The sequence below is a fragment of the Manis pentadactyla genome, chromosome 7 (assembly GCF_030020395.1).
Source record: "Manis pentadactyla isolate mManPen7 chromosome 7, mManPen7.hap1, whole genome shotgun sequence".
NCBI classification, from domain to species: domain Eukaryota; kingdom Metazoa; phylum Chordata; class Mammalia; order Pholidota; family Manidae; genus Manis; species Manis pentadactyla.
The window spans coordinates 96632681-96658309 of record NC_080025.1 but is presented as its reverse complement, the minus strand read 5'-3'; the positions used below and the strand labels follow the sequence as shown (position 1 = coordinate 96658309).

Sequence of the window (25629 nt, the reverse complement as noted above, 5' to 3'; positions counted from 1 at the left end):
CAGAGTATATTAAGAACACTTAATTAAGTTTGGTAGCTTTGATGCCGGGGTTCTTGTTTGTGGAGCCGAAGAATGAGCTTCACAAACAGTCAAGGTGGGAGAGCAAGGTACAGGCTTTTATTTAGAGATAAAGTGAAAGGACAGAGCTCCCGGCTCACGCCAGGAGGGGACAAGAGAGTCCGTAGTGGCGCGTTGTCTGGGGGATTTTATAGGCAGTTGAGGATTTTTCGAGAACATGAAAAAACCTAGGGGTGGGGACTTGTTAAGTGGTCTCTGAATATTAAAAATTAATTTAACTGTAAGAAATTTCCTGCCTTGATTTCTCTCTGGGACACCGGCGCCTTGGTCTGGGAGCATATCAAAAGGCTGCCTGCCTAGCCCCCAAGGTGGGCTGAGGTATTGTCTACTTGCTAAAGAAGCTTGCCTCTTGAACTTCCTGGATGTTAAAATGCAATCTTATCTTCAAGATGGAATTATTCTTTCCTTTTACTATGCCGTCTACAGCTGGATCTGCATGCTAAGTTAGTTGCTCAGTTTGCAAATTACCTTGTCAGATCTGAAGGAGGAAAGACAGCACATAGGCCTGGGCCTTTTAGCATGTTAAGTGAATCTTACACATGGTTACAAATGATTAGCATAATAAAACATGTGCTACTCTTATTTATCTGGGGAACATTAACTGATTTCACTGAAGAATGATTCTAGAGCTCAATGTTTAAAGTAAGAGTTTTAGCAGGGGGATTTCCTTGCATGTAGTTACATTGCTCTGACTGCAAATATCCCGCCCTGCCCCCTCCGGAGGCCCTCACCCTACTCTGACTACATCCATGATCCCTGTCTCAGCTTGATAAGGATGATTGTTACATGAGTATATGCATATGTCAAAATCCATCAAGCTGTACACTAAAATTTGTGCATTTTATTGTGTGTACTTCAATAAAAAAGACTTAAAACATTATTTTAAAAATGTTAAAGAAACTTGAAACTCAATAATATTACATATAACCCAATTAAAAATGGGCGAACAACTTGTAGAAACACTTCAGAGAAGAAGAGATATGAATGGCCAGTACATGAAAAGATAATCAACATTGATCATCGTAGAAATGTAAACTGAAATTGTGAAATACCACTACGTACTCACTAGAATGACTAAATTTTAAAAGGTGACAAGGAGTAGAGGAACTGAAATTTTTATAAATTGTTGCTGGAACTGTAAAGTGATACAGGCCTTTTGGAAACAGTTTGGGCTGTTGTGTGTGAGTATGAAGTTAGACCATACAGATATTATATGTCCCAGCAGTCTACTCCTAGGTGTTTTACCAAGATAAATAAAAATGTGGCCATAGATTTGTATACAGATTGGTCCAGGAACTATTATTGCTGCATAACCATTCCAAATTAGCAGCATAAAATAAAGCCATTTTATTTGCTGATTTATTAAGATTTTTTTAGAAAAACACTGTCCTATGTATACTTAGATTCTATAGTCAGAATATCAGAAAAGGCATGTGAAGATGACTTTTCTTAGTCCTACAAGTTGTGGCCTCAGCTGAGAAGAGTCAAAGGCAAGGGGTGAGTTGATAGCTAGTGGCTGGACATATCTGAAGACTCACTCGCAAGTCTGCTGGTTGATACTGGCTGTTAGCTGTGGGACTCAGCGGATTTTCAGTGGAAAATATCTACATGTGGTCTCTCCTTGTTACTCTTTGAGCATCCTCACAATACCATGGATAAGTTCTGAGAATAACAGTCCAACGGAGAATTAGGTAGGTCACCTTGTATGACTTACCCAGAGTAACACTTGCCTAGATTCAAGGGGATGTTACATTGATTCTACTTCTTAATGAGAGGAGTGTCCAAACCGTCCTGTAAGAAGATCATGTTGGGGTCATCTTCAGAAAATATAGCCTAGCACATTGAATGTTTATAGCAGCTTTATTCATAATAGCTCCAAACTGGAGGTCATCTATAAGTCCATCAACAAGTGAATAAGTAAACATATTGTGGTAAATTCATACAAGTCAGAAATAGAAAGATTAAGTTATTGATACACCCAACAGTATAAGTAAATTTCAAAACATATGCCAAGAAAATGAAGCCAGACAAAAGTGTATATAATGTATGATTTTCCATTTATATGAAATTCTTGAACAGGCTGAAATAATCTATAGTGATAGAAATCATATCAGTAGTTGCCTAAGATAGGGTGTTAAAGGATTGAATGGAAAGAATGTATACATAGAACTGTACTCTTAGCATGTACGTTTTGTTTTATGTAAACTATACCTTGAAGTTGATTTTGAAAACTAAAAAAAGTTTGTGAGGGGAGTTAGGAATTAGAAACAAGCATACAGCTCTTCTGAGGAGTTTTAATGTAAAATAGGAGCAGGGAAATCGAGCATTTCTTTGGGGGAGTGAGTTAGGAGAGAGGGAGAAATTTCATTGGGAGAGGAGGAGACTCATTGAAACAATTTCTTTAGGTAGGCAAGAGAAGATGATTATAGTACATAATTCATAAGATTGGCCTCAGACAGGCTTGTGGACAATTTGCTTATAGTTAACAGAAGGGAAGATAGATTATAAAAATAAGATGCTTTTCAGTGGATAGACATTTGGGCATTTGTGGAAACTCCTTCTGATTGTTCCTTGGGGTAGCAATTAAGATCATCAGCTAAGAGTGAGAATAGAGAAAAGATTTTGGAGTTTTGATCATCTGGTAGAAAATATGAAACAATTAGGTATGAAAGTGGGAAACTGAATGGACTATGGGGGGACACTGCATGATTGCCAGGCAGCATTAAGGGCCTGTTTGAGGTTCTTGGTCCCACATTTTAAGCATTGTTTCAGTTGCCTTCTCCACCTTGTTCAGTTGCATGGGTGCTGAGAAGGACTAGGTGGAGAGCTGGATTTTACCAGGGTTGTATTTTTGCCAAAGGAGTAAAACAAGTAAGGGCAAAGGAGTTAAGAGAGTCAGAGTGGTGAAGGAGAGAAAGAAGAATATTGGGAAGTGACTTTAGGTCCTGGTATGGTTAAAAAGTTTTGGGGTTTGAGTGCATAAATGGGTGTGCTGAAAAGATAGAGATCAGAGTGGGTAATGACAAGGGCTAGAGGAGTGGTTCTCAAAGTATCATCTGGGGACCTCTCAGGGGTCCCCAAGACCCTCTAATGTGGTTTGCAAGATTAAAACTGTTTTCATAATTATACTAGGACTTTTATTTGTCTTCTTCACTCTATTCCTGAGTATGTGATATCACGTTCCAGAGGCTACAATATGGTAAGTGATGACCAATGGGATACCTGGTTTGTTTTTAAATACAGTAAATATTAATAGATACTAACCTGCACAAATAAAACCTCAATAATTAAAAATTTTTTCAAACAGTTTTAGATTTATAGAAAAAGTTGAAAAGTACAGTGAATGCCTATGTACCCCACACCCAATTTCAGTTTCTCCTAATGTCATTATATTACCATTGTATATTTGTTATTATTATTATGTTGCTATTAACTAAATTCCAGACTTTATTATCTCATGAGGTTTTTTTTTGCTAGTGTCCTTTTTCTATTTTAGAAGCCACTTCAGGGTACTATACTGCATGTAGTTGTGTCATCTTAATGGCTCTGGTCCATAAGAGCCTTTCACTCTTCTTTTTGTTTTTCATGTCCTTGTTAGTTTTGAGGTATACAGGTCTGGTATTTTTGTAGCACATCCTTCAAGTTGAATTTCCTCTAATGTTTCTCTTATTAGTACACTTGGTTTATGGGATTTTGGAAAGAATACCACAGGGTGAGGGTATTATGCTCAGTGAAGTAAGCCAGGTGGAGAAAGACAAGTGCCAAATGATTTCCCTCATTTGTGGAGTATAACAACAAAGCAAAACTGAAGGAACAAAACAGCAGCAGACTCACAGACTCCAAGAAGGGACTAGCGGTTACCAAAGGGGAGGGGTAGAAGAGGGCGGGTGGGGAGGGAGGGAGAAGGGGATTGAGGGGTATCATGATTGGTGCACATAGTGTGTGTGGGGAAGACAGTGTAGCTCAGAGAAGACCAACAGGGACTCTGTGGCATCTTACTACACTGTTGGACAGTGACTGCAGTGGGGCATGTGGGGACTTGATAAATGGGTGAATGTAGTAACCACATTGTTTTTCATGTGAAACCTTCATAAGTGTGTATATCAATAATACCTTAATAAAAAAAATATGCAAAAAAAAAAAAATAATACCACAGAGGTGAAGTGCCCTTCTCATCATATCATATCAAGGGGTACATAAAAGTCACATGACATCATTGGTAATGTTAATCTTAATCAAGGCTGTGTTTACCAGATTCTCCACTATAAAGTTGCCCTTTTCCCTTTCCTATACTCTTTCTCTCTCTCTCTTTCTCTTTTTTCCTATACTTTCTTCTTTGGAAGCAAATCACTATGTCTAGTCAACTCTCAATTGGGAGGCAGGGACTAAATTCTGAAAGGGGGAATTCTGTATTTATTATTTGGAATTCTTTTTAAAGGAAGATTTGTCTCTTATTCTTTAAAATTTATTTATTGTATCAATGTGGACTCATGTATATTTATTTCATGCTTTGGTATTTATAACTCAGCACTGCCTTTGTTGTTCAAATTGTTCCTGATTTGGCATTGGGTGTTTTTTCAGGTTGACTCAATATTTAAAGTGTGAAAGGGCCCTGACCAAAATGTTTGAGAATAGTTGGTCTAGGTTATGATTAGAGGATTGAATAGCTGAGGTAGGATGGAAAGACAATACTGTTGGAAGAGATTTTTTTACGACTTAAAAGTTCAGGGTATGAGAAAAAAAATCACTAAGAATTTAAATAAGAGTAGTTTGAAAGAGTGACAGAGCTGAGATAATTTAGAAATGAAGGTGTTAGGGATTTGGGGGACAATTGATTGATGACAGCGACATGAGTCTCAAGGCAACACTGGGTGGATGGTTCAAGGGAAGAGAGGGAGAATGGATCTGGTAATAAGGAAGAAGGAGGACACTTACTTAACCTCTAGATCCAATGGTTTCTTCCAGGGCTATGTGAGGCAAAGCAGTCACTTTGAGAAGGTAGCAGGGAGAGCATTTCTTTAGGTAAGAGCCAGAATTCTAGTTTGTACAAGAAGAAAGTGACATTTAGAGACTTCTTGCAGATATAGAGGATTTTGCTTGTAGTAACAGATTGCCAATTCCAGAAGGCACAAGTGAAAGAGAACCTCCTTCCAGAATTAGGGTGGGATGAGAGATGGGGGTAAAATAGAGTGTGTGCAAAGAGTTACAAAGATTAATGTGTGAGGGGTGAGCGTAACCTGGGTGCTGGTGGTTCCTGACATAGATGGGCATGAAAGGAATAATGACTTCAGTCTTGGTGGACCTAAGGCAGATGTGGTGGTGAAGCTGTAAAAGATTTAGGGTGGGGAGGAGTTTTGAGGACTTCCTTTTGAGCTTTGCAGAAGGATGCTAAGAATGGGAAGGGACAACTTTACTCTGAGCTTGCACATATGTTAAACAAGGGAGTATTCATATGAACTCAGCTATGCATTTGAGGGCTCCCATTTAATCTCTGTTAATTGCAGGATAAGAGACCTGGGGCTGTCTGATATTACTAAGTATAATATATATACAGAAAGATGCATAAATCATGTGTTCAGCTTGGTGAATTTTTACCTACGTGTAATCAGCACCTAGATCAAGAAGCAGAGTATTCCCAGAACCCAAGAAGTTACTCCTTCAAGAGCCACCACTATCCTATATTTTAACACAATTGATTAATTAGTTTTGCCTGTTCTTGAAGTTTACATAAATGTAATTACATAGTATGTACTCTTTTTGTCACTCTTCTTTTTCCAAACATTGTGACATTGATGTAGGTATAGTTTGTTTAATGTCATTGCTGTAGGGAACTCCATGTATGGTATACCGTAATTTACCTGTTCTACTGTTGATGGACATTTGGTTTATTTCTAGTTTTTGACTGTTTACAAAACCTGCTGCTGTAAATATTCCTGAACACATATTTCTGTAGGATATGTTTTTATGAGTCGAATTGTTGAGTTCATTGAGTATGCATGTGTTCAAGTTTAGAGGATATTGCCCAAGTTCTACAAGATTTATATCAATTTATATTTTTATTTTTACCAATTTATATCCACATTAGCTGTGTATGAAATAGTTTGGTTGCTTCATATCTTTTTCTACATTTGGTATTATCGGTCATTCATTCTAGCCGTACTTGTAAGTGTGTGTGTGTCTGATATATTTCATTGTGGGCTTTAATTGACATTTTCCTGATGACTAACGAAGGTGAACACCTTTCATATGTTGTTTCCATTTGGAAAAGTGATGTGCCTGTTTTTCCTTTTGGATTGTCTGCCCTTTCATAGTGATTTATAAATTCTTTAAATGTTCTGGATATGAGACTTTTGTCAGATATATGAATTGCAAGTATCTTCTCCCACTCTGTGGCTTTGTCTTTTCATTCTCTTAGTGGCATCTTTTTTAAAAAAATTTTTGTTAGGGTATTATTGATATACACTCTTATGAAGGTTTCACATGAAAAAACAATGTGGTTACTACATTTACCCATATTATCAAGTCCCCACCCATACCCCAATACAGGCACTGTCCATCAGTGTAAGATGAATGGTATCTTTTGAGAATAGAAGTTCTTCCCTTTTTTCTCCTTTATTTTTATAATTTTATTTTATACCTTTATTGAGTTATGATTGACAAAAATTCTATTTCAGGTTTACATGTTTTGATAAACCACTCTCAAACTAATTAACATATCTATCACCTCACATAATCATCATATTTGCGTATGTGGTGAGAAAAATTAAAATCTACTCTCCTAGCATATTTCAAATATATGTTGCCATTAGCTATAGTTACCACACTATACATTAGGTTGCCAGAACTATTCATCTTATAACTGAAAGTTTGTACCCTTTGACCAACATCTCCACATTGTCCCTACCTCCCAGCCCCTGAAAACCATTTCACTCTGTTAATATGAGTTTGACTTTTTAGATTCCATGTACAAGTGATAAATAGTGTTTGTGTTGTGTGTCTGGCTTATTTCACTTACCATAATGTCTTCCAGGTTCATCCATATCATAAATGACAGGATTTCCTTCTTTTTAAGGCTGAATAACATTCCACTGAGTTTTTAGGCTGAATATATATATACACACACACACACACACACACACACACACACACACACACACACACATATTATTCATTCATCTGTCAGCATTCTTACTTTTAATGAAATCCAATTTGTCCTTAGTTTTTATTCCCATATGATTAGTGCTTTTGTGCATCTTGTTTAAGAAACCTTTGCCTACCTCAAGGTTATGATAATATTCTGCTATGTTTTCTAAAAGCTTTATGTTTTACCTTTTACAATTAGATCTATGATCCAACTGGTATTGATTTTTGCATATAGTATGAGCTAGTAAGTCATGGTTCTCCCCCTACCTCCCACCCTATGTAGCTGTCTAGTTGACCTAGCTTCATTTACTATAAAGATTGTTTTTCCCCTACTGATTTGCTGTGTTACTTTTGTCATAGATCTGGTGACCATATATGTGTAGATCTGTTTCTTGCTGGTCTGTTCTGTTTCATTGTTTTTTTTCAACCCTTACGATAATACCACACTGGCTTAATTACTGTGGTTTTTGGTAGGTTTTATAGTAAGCCTTGGTATTTAGAAGTCCGAGTCCTTCAGCTCTGTTGTTCTTCAAGATTGCTTAGCCTATTTTTAAAAAATCTTTTGCATACCCCCCTTGATTCCTTTTAACCTTTTTACAAGCAGTCTTAATTTTAACTATTGAGTTATATTGAATTTTTGTAAAAATTTTGCCTCTCCATTTCTCTAACTTGATGTCACATAGTTTATTTTTGTCCTAATTTGCTAGATGAACAATGGATAAGTACAAAAGAAAACTCGTGTGCATTTATATTAACTTTGCTTCATTTTGTTTCACAAATATGTATAATATAACAAGACAAAAATAAGTAGATCCAGGCAGAAAGAAAATAAGGGTAAGAGTATAATAAAACAGTAGTTAAGATTAGTTTAGGCCTGCTTTTTTGTGGACAGAGGGTGAAACTTTGACTCTCATTTTATTAGAATCAAAGCAAAGAGAATCAGTTATGAGATTCACAGTATCCATAATATAAAAGCAGACCAGTTAATTACTCGAAAAGAGAATTATTCCTGATACTGAAACTGAAGATGTGAATTTTCTCCTCTATTGGAGGATAACATGTGATCGAAGTGTTTTCAGTAACATTTTGGACATAATTCCAAAGCCCCGTCTATCTTAATTCAGATAGAGCTAAGGTCGTCCCTCAAGGAACAGTTTCTAAGTCTGTTCTCATAAAGATGAGTGGGTAAAGAAAACTACATTGTACTTTGCACAAGTTTTCCCTGATGAACTTGTTTTGCATTTCCTTTAGCTATTCCTATACCTATTGTCAAAGATGGTCATTATCTTGAAGATTATCACTTTTGTTTTATGAGTAGTAAACTTTCAGGGAACCAAGTGGCTTGTGTAGGTAGATTGTTACTGTTGGAAATAACTGAAATATATACAAATTAAATTATCTTAATTCTTTCTATAAAGTCAACTTTGGATGCATGTCTTTTTATAATTTCACAGTTTTAAAATATTTTCTGAATTTTGGTAAGGTGCAAGATCTACTTGGAATTATTTAATTGAAATTAGAGAAAATTGTCCATTATGTTTTGCAGCTGGCATTCCTGAAAGATGAATGAAAATTGTAGAGCCAATTTCATCATGTTATGTTGTTTATATTTTTGTCAAAATGCTTGCATTTTGTTCCTTGTTTGTGTACACTGGTTTTGAAATGAACCCAGCAATTTGTGTTTGCAACTGCTTTATTTTCACAAATAAGAAGTAACTAAATTTTAAAGGATGACTTCTGTCCATAGTAATCAAGCTATAAAAAGTGTATTCAAAATTTTAACATTTTTCTATGTTATTTTTCAGGTTGAAAGTTTAGAACAGATGTGGAAAGATGTTCACTTCAGAGAAAGGGGTTGTGGAGGAATGGTTGTCAGAGTTTAAGGTAATATTTACTGTTTAAATATAGTAATTATATTCCAAAGAAGTTTTGTCTGGGGTTTAAATTCCAGTGGCTTTTTAAAAAATTATGACTGAAAATCTGAATATCTGTGGAAGATAGATCTTACACGTATCTTATTAGGGAATTACTTATATATAGTAATCTTTAACAGGAAATCGATTCCTTTTTTCTCCCAAGTGATTCAAAGAATTTTGTTTTCTCCTCTTTGTGGCAACACAATGAAGAATGGTTAACATTTGTGAATGTTGATGTCACTCCCTTCAACCACCATCACAGTTTCAGTGTTGAAATGTTCCTCCTAATGTGGGGGAACAGTGGGAGTGGGTATGATCAACAGTGAGAATAAGAGAAGATATTTGCTTGACATTCTACCAATGGGTCTTTCTCTAGCTGGCTAGCCTAGTGCCTATATAAAGGTGCATAACTTTTGATTAGTTAACAAAGAAAATAAAAATTCTGTTTTCTTGTCTCTTTCTCTGTTATAGCTAAAATTGTGTTCCTTTAACTGGTTAATTACCTTCTCCTTCTCTTCTGCGCCTCATTATTGTACATAATTATGTGAGCTTCATGATCATGAACCATAGGAATGAAGGGTTTGGGCTGCAACTGTCACTTTTTTGCCCAGCCCAATGAACCTGAGACCTTGAGAGACAAACACGTAGGCTGACCAAGTCAGACCTATTGGCTTGTTTCAGTGAGGGAGACTACACAGCAGGTACCAGGTGGACATCTCACCAAAGGAAAAGATAAAATTTTTATAGAGCTTGAAGAAAGGGTGAAGTTTAAATGAAATTTAAATGAAACAATTTGAATGGGCTTAAAACAAAGTAGACCTGTGTGTAATGGGGTCAAATCTGGTCTGGACTGTGAAGTGGACCCAGGGTCATGCTCTCTTGGAAACCACCAAGTTAGCATCTACATGGAATGTTGTGTTCAGAAACCCCTAACCTGAAGCTCTGCATGGAAGTTAGAAATCAAACCTCCTTCTTTGTGTCAAGATGGCTTAGATCTTCTAGGCAAGAGTAGGATATTTCATTCTTACTGATATATGTTCAACTAACAAAGTTTTTAATAGCTACTTTAGACAGCAGGCTTCTCAGTCAGTAAGAATACTGAAGTCACTCAGAAAAGGAGATTATGACACTTTTCAGTTGCACTGTATCCTTGAGAGAAGCAATGTTTCTGTTAATTTTGCAGCTGGCCTTATCTGTCATTATTATCTCATCCTGAAGAATAACTGGGCAGATTTCACCTTTTATAATCAAGAATTGGGTATCCTGCTATGGATCCCCTAAGTCATCATAAAGTGATGTAGACTATTTTACAAGTACACTGTATATAGTACCTTCTATGTATTTTAATAGTTTGATTAAATCTTGTATGTGCTTTTTCTCCCCCTGTGCATGTTGTCTTTGTGAATAAGGGTTTAAGGTGTTTCAAAGCTTTTTTCCTGCTTCAAGAGTGTTTCATATGGTTCATTATATCATGATTTATTTTTTGGCAGGTTGATGGAAATTGTCAAGTTCAACAGTTGAGTACAAACTTCTAGGGCATTCTCATGTTTAATGGTGAAGTCAAATTTGCAAAAGCAAACATAGCCTGTTAGCCATTCTTTAATATGGGAGTTATGGAAAGAGGGCATATTAAAGGATAGAACTTAGGGGAGGGATAAATAAGGCAGATTATTGAAAATATGACTGATTCCATTTCATTCCTATCTGTTTATTCCCTTCTCCTCCTGGCTTGAATATGTGGATATCCTAGGCAGTGTAGCAATGAGAGGTTAGGGGTGTAATGCAGCAGTTATGGGCATCAATATAACATATATTATGTGGGTACTGATATTTTATTAAAATTTTTATACATTTAATTAAGGATAAGGAAAGTTTTCCACTGGGGAAAAGGGAGTAAAATCCTGGGTCCCATGCAATAAAAAGTAGTTTATTTTCCCCTAATCCCTCAAGATTAAATTTATCCAATTTTATATAAATTTGTTATGACAAATATTTCAAATTACAGTCAAATCTGTATTATAGCTGTTTAAGGGGAGATATTTCCCATTTCTTGGTTACTTTGATAGGCATTCCAGAAAATTATTCTGGGTGTTACTCTGAATTGTGTTAATGTCTGTTGAATTTAGTTCTGTTTCTGTTTGATAAAGAGGTTAAAGTTATCAGGCAAAATTGGCAGCATACTAAAGGTAATAGAAGATAAGTGCTTGAGAACAAATATCTTAAGTGCTTTTAAAATTAGAGTATCTAATCTTTTGAAATAATTTGCAATGTTAATTATGTATTTTGGCTAAAATACTTTAAAAGGGTGTTTTAGAATATATATAGTTAATTTAATAACTGGTGCTAATAAAGTCAAGATCATCTGACTGATAAAAGTGATGCAAAGTAAATGCGGCTGTGAAGTCAGAAGCCCTTTGATCTAATCATAATTCTTCTGTTAGATGGTTTATGGTGATGGACAAGGCATATGACTTCTTTGGGTCTCAGTTCCTCATTGGGAACATTGAAATAGCATGTCTGGGAAGATAATTTTAGCTCTACACTGTTCTGTAGTTACAGTTTGAACTCCCAACCTCATAAGCTCAGTCAACATTCAAATGCACAAAGACAGCACAACTTGCTTTGTGCAAACCTTTTTTTTGCCTTTGGAAAAACTGCTCAGTGTCCACTCTAGCTATGTGCCCTCATTAGTATTTTCTTTATATATTAACAAAATGATTAGACGGAGACTTCATTATTTTAAGATTTTTAAGAGTAGTTCAGTTTTTGTCTTCTTAAAGATTTACTTGTAAAATATTATCTTTCATATTGTGTTGTGTTTTTCTTAATTCTGTAGATTTATCTAGCAGATTTCCAGACTCCTAATTTTTTTGATTTTCTGTTAGGCACCGAATCTCAATATATGACTCAAAATCCAGTCTTATGTGTAATGTTGTTGAACAGAGTTGTTTTATTTATTGGTTCTCCACCCATCTGTCCATCTTCATTAATTCTCTTCCACCTAACCGATATCACCTCCTTACGTTTTTAAAAAACCATCTGCCAAATGATACTTTAGTATGAAGCATCTGTCTTCTTCACATTTTGCCAAGACAATTTCCCAACATAACTTCCCATTATTACTTTTTTGCCTGCTTTCTGAAAAGTGAGAAGGCTTAGCTGGCATTTAAGAAGGCCAGTAAGTACCTTTGAACTAGTTCAGTGCAAAAAAATGGAAAGGTTTGCTGTAACAGTATTTAAATCCACTAGGCTCTGTTAGATCTTAAGTTTTTCAAAGCTCTGTTCATAAACACAGAAATCATATTTTCTCTCCTTCTATAGACAATAGTAGCTTTTCCTGTATTCACAAAATGAAATAATGACAGAACTGTGATAATGTCTAATAGTTTACTGTACTAATTTTTAGGAGGTCCCTTCCTCTTATTTAGCAATAGTAGCCTTGGTCCAGGATATTTTCTGGAGCTTGTCATTCAGAAAAGAGGGGTCCTTTTGCCTTTGGCTGTTTCACAGAAAATATTTTACCATATATGAGGGTTAATTGGTACATGAGCTGAAAATTGTAATGATCATATTTATGAATGTTCCAGTTTTAGCTTGGGTAGTATTTGTTATAATAATCTTTTTATCCACTGATAATTTTTAAAAGATTTTTATTTCAGTTCACTTAGTTTTAAATTTTATAATTTGGCACACACACACACAGACATATATGCATATGTACAGATAATAATGTGTTATATAATCTGGGTTCATTTACATTCAGAGGATTAGAAATCTGCTGTTTATTTGACTGTTATTCACTTTTATATAAATTCCCCCAGTGCTAGGTTACTCTTGATCAAATACCGGAAATGAAATGTTGCCTGGAGATCTTTTGTTACATGCTTTTGAAATATTGAAGAATGCCCTAATCTCCTCTTTATGTAAGCAGTTGCATGGTGAATGGTGGAAATACCCAGGTAGTTCACGTTTCCTTATCATTGTGGTAAACAAAATTACCTTATTAAATTTAAAAAAGAATCTATTCACTTACATAACCTAAGGTGAAATCTGACCTATTTAAAAAAAGGTCTATTGAAATTTAAACAGTGACAGTATTTATTTCTTATGCTGTTCATCTGTAATAAATTCCTGCAAAGGTTTGAGTATGAGGCCTTGTACATGAGTGCCATGGATAGAGAGATGATAAGGTAGTTCTGTCAAGGATATCACAGTAAAGTATAAATGAATCAAATATCCTTATTATAAAAACTTATGCTCTTTAATTTTCTGTGTCTATTTATGCATACATATATACTAACCATACCCATTTTAAATCATGAAATACTAGGATATTGGACATGTAAGAAATGGATATTTTGGCACAACTGTTAGCCATATCTTGAGACATTACAGCTGCTGCAGGATTAACATTTGTCGATTCACTGATGGATTGATTAGTTGAAGAAAGTTTATATGAGAAAAAATAATGACTTTAGAGACAGATGTTAAGGGCTATATTCTAGAAGGATAGGATTTTATTATTTGTTGTAATAAAGTGTTTTGCTTTTGTGTTTGTATTTTTTCAGATTTCTCTACTATTTTTACCTCAAATCATCTGACTTACTACTGGAGTTTTCTTTCTTCCCAGTCCCCTCTGGTTATGGTGTGCTGTCTGAATGGGTGGTACTGGCAAGCTGTGATTAGTTATCCATATTTTAAATGGCATTAGGAAAACTAGTTTGTTGGTAGTATCGCTGTCTTTTTCTTCATTTCTAAGGAGTCTTAAAATTTCTTCCCAATTCTTTGAAATAGACCAGTTTTACTTAACAGTCACAATATATAACTCAGGAATTACTTTGATAGATGATCTGTGACTTTAAGGTTTGAACATTATTTAAATCCTTATGTAACAGGTGAAGCAAGATCAATACTGCTAATGAGATTTGTAACATATATATAGTACTACAAAAATATGTCTCTGGTTTTATACCTGGTTTGCATTTTCATTTCTAACTCCAAACTGTGATCGAAGATGAAATGTTAATATTAGTTATGTCCCTGTTGATAACAGGATTAAATATACTTTTAATTTTTTTGTGGTTGGTATACAATTCATAGAACATAAAAGTCATTGTCTTAAGCTGAAAAATACAATGAGTTTTAGTATTGTTACAGTGTTATGCAACTAACAGGAGCATCTGATTCTAGGACACTTCCATCACCCCATGAAGAAACTCCATACCTGTTAGTCAACTCCCAGGTCTCCCTTCCCCCAGTCTCTGTCAACAAGTAATTACTTTCTGTCTGTGGATTTGCCTATTTGGGCATTTCATAAAAAATAAAATGTTTGTTTTTATTTGTTTAGACACTAACAGAAACATCTTTACCAAATTATGCTACAAATTTGAAAGACAAGAGTTCTTTAGTTTCATCTCTCTATAAAGTTATCCAGGAGCCACAAAGTGAGGTAAGTACTCTCACTGTTTATTGTGCTAGAAGTATTCAGTTGATTGGTTTCTAATTTTTTATAGTGAAATACAACATATATATAAAAGAGTAAGAAAAAGTATATATTTTAAGAATTGTCATTTATATTAGAGTGTTTAGCTGACTACCTTTGAGAAATGGGGTTGAAGGGATAAATATAGAATACTTCATGTTCAAAAAATGGCAGAATTAAAAAAAAAACAAGAACTGTAATAAAATGAACTCCTGTATACTATCCCCCAGGCCCTGAAATAAAACTACTATCATATTCCAGAAGCCATCTTGAACATCTTCTCGTCTGTCTGTCTATCTTGCTGGAGGTAGCCTAGAAAAGTTTGGGTCACTACATTCATTGATTCATTCAGCAAATAATTTGAACACCCTTTATGAGCCAGCTGCAATGCTAGACAATAGAATATCAAAGATGAGGAGTAAGGAAAGGGGAAGAAAATAGTAAACATGTTTTCAAGGCAATGCTTACCTGAGTCTAGATGGATGTACATGTTTTCTAGGTATGCAAGTAAAAGGACATTCTAAGCCTTAAGGATAGTATATGGAGGCCTGAGAAAATGCAAAACGTTTAAGGAATGACAAGGAGTTTGGTCCTGATGGTGCTTTTCCCAGTCCCTCCTTCCTTTCTCTTGTCACCATCTCCTTTTCTCTTCTTAGATAGTGGTGATGAAATGATATATACTCCTGATTCTGGTGCTTATAAATCTCACCATTCATAGTAGAAATAGAAAAGGATGAGAAGTGGTGTGGAAAAGAAAAAGGCATGGCATTTGAAAAAAAGCGAACAAGCTAATGAAATAGTTAACAAGAGGGTAAGACTGTGGTAGGAACTGAAACTGGAAAGAGAGGTTAAGGTGGTAACTATGGTGGGCCTTGCATTCCATCATGAGCAATTTAGACATTTTTTTACCTTGCAGGGATGACTTGATCAGTTTATTGTTTTAGGAAGGTGGCTATATGGAGGATAGATTGGAGAACAGAAAAATTGGAAGATCACTGGAATGTTACGACAAAGCCCAGGAGGGAACTGTTGAGAACCTGAACTAGAGCAGTGCCAGCAGGAATTGACAGAGGTGGAGTAGAGGAGAGGAATATGAAGTATGTCATTCTTTTTATACTTGAGTTTGGTAGATGACATACATGGTAGGCTCTAACGCCACTAATCTTATTAGTCAGTGGTAAAATCACATACCCTGGAGTCCAGTCCTATACAGACCTTTGTATCTTTGAGATGAAACTATTGAAACTAGAGACTTTGGTTATTTGAGTAGTTAACCTCTTTTGGAGTGGGTCTGGGATAACCCAGCTTCTACTGGCTGTGCTATAAAGCGCATTGTTAATTTTTCATGCTTAAAAATTTAGGGATTAAAATGACAAACCAAACACTTTAACTGAAATAACTGAAAAGAACAATCATAGTTTGCTTGGCTCTTCCTGCTTCCCAAAGTGTCTTAATTTGTTTAGTATGTATAGGTAGTTTGTTTTCTTGGAGGGTTTTAGTTTTTAAAGTATTTGAGTGGAAGCTATTTTAAAGTTTTCCATGTTTAATTGACAGTTATTTCACCAAATAGAGTAAGTATAGCTATTTGCTTTATTTTTTAAAAACAAATTAAATCTTGTTTATCATTCACTGTTTAGTATTTTGAAAGATTTGAAAGTTACTCCTCTAATGAACTGTGTTTCAGTCAGGCTATTTTGGATAGAGTTGTAATGTAAATTCCTATAAAAGCATTTCTTTTATTTGGGTAATAGTGGGTATAGCTCTAATGAGTCAGAGCAGTATTTCCCAAACTATTTTGGTGAAAGACCAGTTTTTAAAGAATTTCCAATCTGTCACTGACCAATATGTATACTTAATGTGCACAATGAACATGCAACTCACATCACACGTGAGGTGCCACACAAATCTGATGACTCTTAAGTGATCTATACCTTGTTCAAACAGTCTGCTGATCACCACTTGGATGTTGCAGCAATATCAAGTAGCTATAAAAGTTTCTAAAGGTTTTCCTCTCAATTTCTGTATTAGTATTGTTGGGGACTGGTATTGTGGTAGGACTTCAGTCCATGGACCACGCTTTCAGAAGCACTAGTTTAGCAGGTTTTGCATTTAAGTTTGTTGAATATTTTTAGCCTGATTAATATGATGAAGACAGTGTATATTCTGTATTCTTAAAAGACAACTCAATCTTAAAAATATATTTAGAAATGCTTCTAAAATATACCAGTATAATAATCTTCTTTGACATTTCTTTTGTACTTTAGAATATTTTGTGTCTTAGTATGGAAATATTCCTGAAGAGTTGATATCATTGTCCTTTGGCATTTTTGTAATTTGAGACATTGGTTCGGGTGTTATTTGAAGTCTGGCAAATTTGGTATTTGGATTTTACTCATAGTACTTTTTCATTATTCAGTTTAATCCATTTAAGAAACCCATTTTTCATTAAGAAACCCATATTTATTGAACCCATATAATGTACCAGAAATCACTTAAAAGTATAACAGTGAATAAAATAGACTAAATTATTGATCTTAAGGATTAGAATTTGTATTCTGGTAGGTGAGATAGACATTAAACAAATATGTAAATGTATAATACAATGTCAGTTGCTGATACAGCTATGAAGATAGATAAAGTGGAGTTGAGAGTATGTGTTGGGACTGAGGAGGTGATGGTTGAATCAGGGTCTGAATGAATTGGAGGGAGAAAATAAAACTGAGCAAGAGCATTCTAGGAGAGGGAGTAGTAAGTGCAAAGGCTCTGAGATAGATATGTGTGGTGTGTTCAAAAGAGACAGTTTATGGGTACAGTGCAGTTTCTTTGATTACATTTTAATTGATTGTAACTTTAGAGACTAACAGTGCTCAAGTCTGTTTTGAAACCAGCTGTTTTTTGAAAGAGATACCTATAGTTGCTTTCGTGTTCTAGGTATAGGGATCCCAGAGTGAGGAAAGGTCAGTTCAGTGGCTACTGGCACCTGAATAGTGGTGTCCTTCTGACTTTTCTGTATCTTTTTTCTACCTATGTCCTCAGTAATTGTTCAGTGCAAAAACATTTGCAAGATTTTGTGAATTTACCCATACTTAACTCTTTCCCATCTTCTATCCCTGCTTTAGTTACTTAAAAGCATTTTTATGTTACATTTTTATTACTGTTAGAGCTCTCTCTTAGGATACAGACTTCTTACTTATGACTAGATTGTTGTAAAAGTTCACTGGTATCTTAGTTGTTTTAGAATTCAGAATGTATTTTAGAATGGAAAGAAAGTACATGATGACTAGTTTCTCATTAGACCCATAAAAAGCCCATTTAACACATTATACTTGAAGTGTAATTCTCTCTTAATAGTACTCTAAAACCTACCCATCAAATATAACAATGTTCCCATGAGAAAATACATAAAAAATTTTCATGTATTTTAGACACTAGGAACACAGCATGTTCTAATTCTCCATTGCTTGTCTCAAAAAATACAAGTTAGATAAATCACCTGTATTTTCCACACTGTATGTTGTTTTATTCTTTTCTGTTATTTTTCAGGTACGTTTATAAAGCAGTCAAAAAGCCTTGGCTTCATTTCTGACCATTGTGAGCTGTGTGATTTTCGTGATAGTAGATAGCCTGTTTGTGTCAATTGCCTTATGTAAAAAGTATGGATAATAATATTCTATCCTACAATGTTGTGGGAATTGAATGGATTCATGTATGTGAAAGCACTTTGCAAACCTGTAAAACACTGTACAGATATTGGTATTTATCTCTGTCAGTTTGGTATATATAATTTGATCTAATCTCATGGCAGCATATAATTTCTACATCACTTTGAATCTGTCTTCATTCATTCTGCTTTGATAAAACAAAAACCTTCTTAGTTTTGGATTTTTAAATTGGTTATAAGGTGTTTTGAGGGTGCTGATCAAAATTGATTTTGTTCATGTAGACTATTGAATAAATTTTCAACATAAGGTTTCATAATTTTGCAGACTCTTGTTAGACTGTATCAATTGATTCAATGAAAGCTTTTCCAGGTATTTAGAGATGAGGATGTTACATCACAATAAAAGATTACTGATGCTGGTTCATAAAGAAATTTGAAAACTCCACTCTGAAACCTAAACATCTCCCTACCAATCTTTCTTCCAACCACCCCAACCCCATTCTCTCAAATTTATACCCTAAAACCTTTTCTTGCTCTCTGTAAATGTGGTTACTTTGTCTCTGACCCTCCAGTTTCTTGTTACCTTTGCCATGCCACAGTGGATGCCAGTTGCCCTCTAACAACTATTTTGAGAGTGGAAAAAATATTCCTTAACTGTCAGAAATTAGATGATTTTTCAATAGGAAAGACTAGTTTGACTTAATCAATGTTTATTGAAGTGTAACACTTTCTATAGCAAAAGTATAAATGTGTACTTTTGTATAATACCTTATATAGAACTGACTTTAATTATGCCCAGTTTATATATAACATTTAACTTATTTGAAATAAAAACATCCACCTTAAATGAGTATCATTCATTACAGTTATTATTAGTAGAAAATCTTTTGTCAGTTGACTTCAATCTATTGCCTAAGTTAATGAAATGAATGAATTACACAGTTCATTAAAAATATAATATCATGATGGATTGAAAAATCAGTAGCCTGTGAATCTCTTTACATATTTATTTGTAGCTTGTGCATGATCACTGTATATGCTTTAAGGAAATACTTACCTATAAGAGTCTCTTAACTTTTTAATCTTAAAAAGAAGTCTATTATAATGTCAGCTCTATTTAGTAGATAATGCTGGGGTGTGATAGGAGAGTAAAAGGTTATAGATAACTCCAAATGACATTTAAAACACAGTGAGAGCGGTGTTTAGATTAACTAGGGATCTGGATCTGTATAGATCCATAAGGGGTTCTATAATGATTCAACTACTTTACACATGAAGCATTGCTGTCAGGTGCTGCCTAGGTACAAGCTCAGGAGGGCAGTGTGACAGTAACTACTTAGGATTCCAGTTTCAATTTCTACAACCCTGTAGCCAGTCATTTATACATTTCCATGTTTTATCAGAAGAAAAGATATTAAAGAAGAAACATCTTACAACCTAGCTATTTTAAGAAGTTAAAAAGATATAGCTTTAATAACAGTACCACCTTAGAGTTACAAAATATTTTACACAAGTTTATAGAGTGCTTCCATATATGCTTCTTTTGCACTCCTTGGTCTTCCACTTTAAAGGTTTACTGAATAGTTTGGCAGTGAATAGTTTTGATTCCCCCCTCAACAGAAACATTTATGTGTTTCAGTAATTACCAGTCAGAGAAAACCTTTTATATTTCATATATCAGTGTCACTGAAACACAGTCCTATCCTTGAATTAATACTTCATCTGTTTCCAGTTGCTGGAACCTGTCTGTCACCAGCTCTTTGAATTCTATCGCAGTGGAGAGGAGCAGTTGCTTCGATTCACACTGCAGTTTCTTCCAGAACTGATTTGGTGCTACCTTGCAGTGTCAGCCAGCAGAAATGTGCATAGCAGTGGATGCATCGAAGCTCTTCTTTTAGGGGTCTACAATTTGGTTTGTATTTCGATGTAGTTAATAGGATGTTTTTTGGTAAAAGGAAATATATAACCTTTTCAGCAAAGGCAAATACATTAATTGCCAACTACTTTTCACTTCACTAAAGTTAATATTTCTTTTCATACATCAAATGACTCATAGTTCATTCCCCCAAAAAATAACTTTATGGAGGTTGAGGGCTATATGTGCATATATTCAGTTATGTGAATATACCTTCCTGGATTGATCGAAGACTGAAAATTAGACCGTTTCAGTTATTTTTATAGAGGTATCTAAAAATATCAGCATTGCATTTTAAACTTGAAATCCACTGTCAATAAATTGTCAGTTTGTGACCTTCATAAAAAAGTTTAGGAGAAAAGATCTAGTCTAGTATCTACCACTAATAACTCCATAAAATCTGGGCTGCCTCCAGAATTCACACCATTGATTTAACAAATAATTGGCATTATTAATAGTGTTTGTATATTAACTAGTATGGTATTCTAGATATTTAAGGTTTGTACTTTCTAAAATGGAAAAGGCACATAAGGACCTTTTCTTGACATATTTCATAACTATGTTAATTGATTTAGAAACTGTAACTTTTTACATGAGAAAAATCAATGATTATTAAGACACTACATCTGTATTTCAGCCATCCTTAAAACTATGTTGCTTATATTTTAAAAGTGGAAGGTTAACTCTTAGTGTTTATGAATAATTAGAAACGGGTATCATAGTTTAAGATTTTAGTTGACTTAAAGATTCATTTCCTCTCAGGTCTTTTTTTTTAAAACTAAAAATTTTAATTTAGCTTTTAAATTTATATGTAGTAAATATTTTAAGACATTTTATTTCACTTTTGTAGGAAATAGTTGACAAACATGGTCATAGCAAAGTATTGAGTTTTACGATTCCATCTTTATCCAAACCATCAGTGTATCATGAAGTAAGTGAAATTTTACCAGTAAATTTGCTGTAAATTAGGGTCTGGTTTTTGAAGCAAAAAAAAAAAAAAATTTGATCAAATTAGTAATACCTTAAAAGTATAAAACACCACACAAAGTGAAATGAGAAATCAAAAGCATTAAACTTTAAAATCTCATTGTAAGAGATCTATTGAATGTACTCATTTTGAAATATTTTTCTTTCCTGATGGATAAGACTAGCCTAATTTTTTTGTGTGGCGATAATGTATTTCTGTGGTAGAATTTAAAAAATTAAACTATATTATCTACTTGTCATTTGGTTTTTAATTATTTGTTAAATCCCTGAGCAGAAAATTTAGTAGGAACTCTCAATATTTTTAAGATATATGCTATTCATGGCAATTAGTAATGTATATGTTCTGAATATCACATTTTCCACAGAATGGCTTTTTTCTTTATTCAAATGTCTTCTCTTTAGCCTTCCAGCATTGGGTCAATGGCTTTGACTGAGAGTGCACTCTCCCAGCATGGTTTGTCAAAAGTTGTGTACAGTGGACCTCACCCCCAAAGGGAGATGCTGACAGCACAGAATAGGTATACTGGGGAAATATAACCTCCTGTCCTACCACACTGATTAAAACAAAATTATTTCAATAGATTTACAAATAATGTTAAATGAGTTGTGTGTGAAAATTAAAAAAAAAATTGAGTCATTTTATACAAGAGGAAAACACATCTTCCTGATTTGTCACTTCTACTTTGCTTCAGTTGTCATCTAGAACATTGAATTAAGATAATTTTCCCAAGACTTACCTTGGGAAGTCTTCTACTTCTTTTTTTTTTTTGTATTGTTAATTAGTATGACTATATTGTACAGGTCTGTTACATACCATAGTATCTCTCCCCCAGTGCCTGCTTTATTATGGTTGACTTCTTAAATTATAAGATTTGTAAATATCTTTTGGTTTATCTTTAGGTTTGAAGTTTTGACATTCCTTTTGTTGTGTTACAATGCTGCCTTGACCTATATGCCTAGTGTTTCTCTTCAATCACTGTGTCAAATCTGTTCAAGGTAAATTAAAATTTAGATGTTTTTAATATTGAAATATATTAATCTAGGATTGCCAGTTTGTTACATATCTAAGTTATCTTTGTTTTGTTTGATCATTTGTTTAAAACATTAATTAAGTTAATCTGAAATTCAGTCTAATTAACATAAAGAAAGCTACCTGTAAGTGATAGAACACAGTGAAGAGGGTAATAAAGCTGAATAACATCTCAATGGAATATTTAATAAAAAAAGGATCATACTGTATGGTTAAGAGGATGGAACTGTGATAACCTTTCAATTTTTGGCATGTGGTTAGTTTCTGTTATTATTATTTTTTTCTTGTGCTCTAATTTTGTTCCAAGAATAAGTAAGAGACACAGGCCTTTTAACTTTACTTGTTTACAAAAAAATTGAGCCAAGAGGTTAGATAAATAAATTATGATAGTCCTTAGTTATACTATACAAACATTAAAAATTCTGATTTAAAAGAGTATTAATGATAGTATATTTGGTATAATTGCAAAATTGACTAAATGTGACCAGAATATTAACAATAGTTATGTCTAGTTGGTGTAAATATGATTTATTTAAATTTTTTCCTGTGTGGGTTTTCTGTTCTCCAAATTTTCTATGATGAACATGCTACCTTTTTAAAAAAACAAAACGAGAGAATGCCTTTGGTAATTCAAATAAATAAGAAAAAATGTAGAACTGAGGAACTTTGAGAATGATTTAGACTTGAGGAACGTATTTAGAAAATACTGTTTTTGGAAAGTTAGTGAGAGGGAGGGTGCATAGAGCAATACATAGAGGGCAAAACAAACAGAAAAAGCAGAAATTGATACTAAATAGAATAGAAAACCATGTAGGACCAGAGGGAGGAAGGAGGTAACAAGGCAAAGGGCTTTTTTGAGAGGATAGCAAAATGAGGAATCTTTCAGATGATTCCTGAATCAGAGCATAATCCTAGAGCATAATCCCATTTCCCAGACTTTGGAAGATGGTACCAATGTGCAATCTCTCCCACTTACTGAGTCTTTCTAATATGTTTCTTGTTTTAAGTCCTTTAAAGGCAGAAATGCCTCGAGTTCTGAATTCACAGATCTATAAAATTTCAAAAAAGCTGGAGCAGGTGAGGTGTCCACATAGTGTTGCCACTTTTTATTTTGGCAAGTCATTATATTATAAATACCTACTATCAACGTTATTTACCAAAGGGAAGACAATTTTAACACCAAAAAGGGGGGAGAGTGGGAGAGAAGAATAGCAATTTATAATTAAAAATGGATTATTCAGCTTTCCTTCCCATTTCACTATGGTTCAGTGGAAACTTTGTTATTGACTGAAAGAAAGAAAGGACCAACACTTCAGAAGCACTTTCAGTCTAAGAATGAGACAGTGTTTCTCAACAGAGAATGAGATGCACCTGGATAGGAGTAGATTATTAGTGTGGGTCTCGGCTCAAATGTTACTTCCTTGGAGAGGCCTCCCATGACCGTCTTTTCTAAAGTAGCACCTTCCCAGCCCAGTTTATTTCCTTTTAGCACTTACAGCACTGTAATTCCCTGTTTGTTCCTTTGGGTAGTCTGGCACTGCTGGAACTTCGTGAGGTCAGGAACTTCATGTTACATGCACTGCCGATTCCTCAGAGTTTAGAGAAGTGCCTGGCATACAGTAGATACTTAATAATTAATATTTGTTAAATGAATAAATAATATGTGATCTCTTCAGATTTATGGTTCATTAAGTACAATTATGATTAAAGGAAATAATTTGGTTTTTGCTTTTTAAAGGAACTCTTTCATTGATAAATGCAAAATTCCTGTAGTCAATTGCTGCAGTTTGGGTAGTTTTAGTAGTTATGAAAAACTAACTGCTATGGTCTGAATGTCTGTTTCTCCCCAAAATTCATATATTAAAATCTTAATGCCTGATGTGGGTCTGTTAGGAGATGGGACCGTTGGCAGTGCTTAGGCCATGAGCCCTCGTGCGTGGGATTAGTGTTCTTAACCAGGAGACGGCTCAGAGCTCCCTCACCCCTTCTGCCATGTGAGGATACAACAAGATGTCCACAGCCCTGAGAAGGGCCCTCACCTGACCATGCTGGCACCCTTGTCTTGTACTTCCAGCCTCCACAGCTGTGAGAAATTAGTGTCTGTTGTTTATAAGCTACCAGTTTGTTGTACTTTGTTATAGCAGCATGAATGGACCAAGACTCTAACCATTTGCATTTCTGAATAAAACTTTTAGTTCATCCTTTAATAAATGACTGCTTATTTCCTATGGGCATCTTATAGAGAAAACGAGAGAGTCTTATTTCCCTTGTGAGTCTTTCAAGTGTATTCATGTTTGAGAGAATTATCTCTCTAGTTCTTATCTTAAGTAAATTTAAAAGTTGACTGACCATCCTAGATCTATGGCAAAGTTGTTTTTAAAAAATCGTGTAATAACAGCCATGACTTATTTTTCTGACTGTATCCTCTCTTCTGAACCCATACTTATTTCCTGATTTCTAAGCCTGTGTATCCAGTTCAGTAACCATCTCTATCAAGATGTCCCATAGATACCTTATAAACGTTAGAGCTCTTTCTGTTGCAACCAACTGATATCTACACAAAACTAGATTATGGCAAAGGGAAATTTTGCTCTGAGAATTGCAGGGATGGAACTGGCCTCAGAGCCAACTAGATCCAGGCAGCTTTTAGTGAATGCAGAAGAAAGAACATCTCTCCCAGCTTCACTATGAAAAGCAATCAGGCAAAAGGCTCTGGTCATGCCAGCCTGAGGCTTCTACAACACCTCCAACCCTGGGGCCATGTTGGGTGGTATTATTGAAAGAGTACTGTATCAATTTAAGTACTGGTTTGGCTGTTTTAACAAAAATAAAAAATGGTAACTTAAAATTAAGTAGATATTTATTTTTCTTTACCATGAAAGTCCAAGCTGGTAGATGATCTGGGGTATATTGGCTGTGTTTCTAAGGTGTTCCCTCTTCTTCTTTCTTGGGGTTCTGCCATTCCGTAGAGCATTACTCTTGTCTGTATGGTGATGGGTCACTACTATTATAACTGCCCTCTCTCCTATAAGCCGGGGGAAAGAGTAGAAGGCATACAGCTGCTTTTTAGGGGTACAACCTAGAAGTTGTACCATGTCAGTTAAAAGACCATCGTCCAGAACTAGTCACAAGGTCACACAGATGCAAAGAAGCCTAGAAAATAAGGTCTCTAGCAGGTAGTTATTGTTCTAGCTAAAATTGGTGGATAGAGTGGAGGAGAGCCTACCTTATGTATTAAAAGAAAAGGGAAACAAATGGTAGGGTAGTGATCTCTTGTTATAGGTAATTTTACTGGCAGCCACACCACAATCATGTGTTTCTACTTGATTCTACAGGGGAAGACTAGTTCCTTAAGGTAAGAGGGATAGAGGGGCTATTAATGGAAGGCAGGGTGGGAGGAGAGGATGTAGTGGACAG

The 25629-nt window shown here is 34.8% G+C and overlaps 1 protein-coding gene across 3 annotated transcripts in view; it reads left to right on the top strand.

Annotated features, from left to right (window-relative positions):
- Positions 1-25629, top strand: part of HYCC1 (hyccin PI4KA lipid kinase complex subunit 1) — a 91779-nt gene that overhangs the window by 27658 nt on the left and 38492 nt on the right. For 2 of the 3 annotated variants that reach the window (XM_036877508.2, XM_036877537.2), the window contains exons 2-7: positions 9027-9105; positions 14485-14586; positions 20013-20192; positions 21046-21126; positions 21585-21700; positions 22083-22178. In XM_036877508.2, coding sequence (XP_036733403.2) covers positions 9055-9105; positions 14485-14586; positions 20013-20192; positions 21046-21126; positions 21585-21700; positions 22083-22178 — 626 coding nt within the window. In that variant the 5' untranslated portion in view covers positions 9027-9054. The remainder of the gene's footprint in view (positions 1-9026; positions 9106-14484; positions 14587-20012; positions 20193-21045; positions 21127-21584; positions 21701-22082; positions 22179-25629) is intronic. The other variant, XM_036877527.2, reaches the window with a different exon arrangement.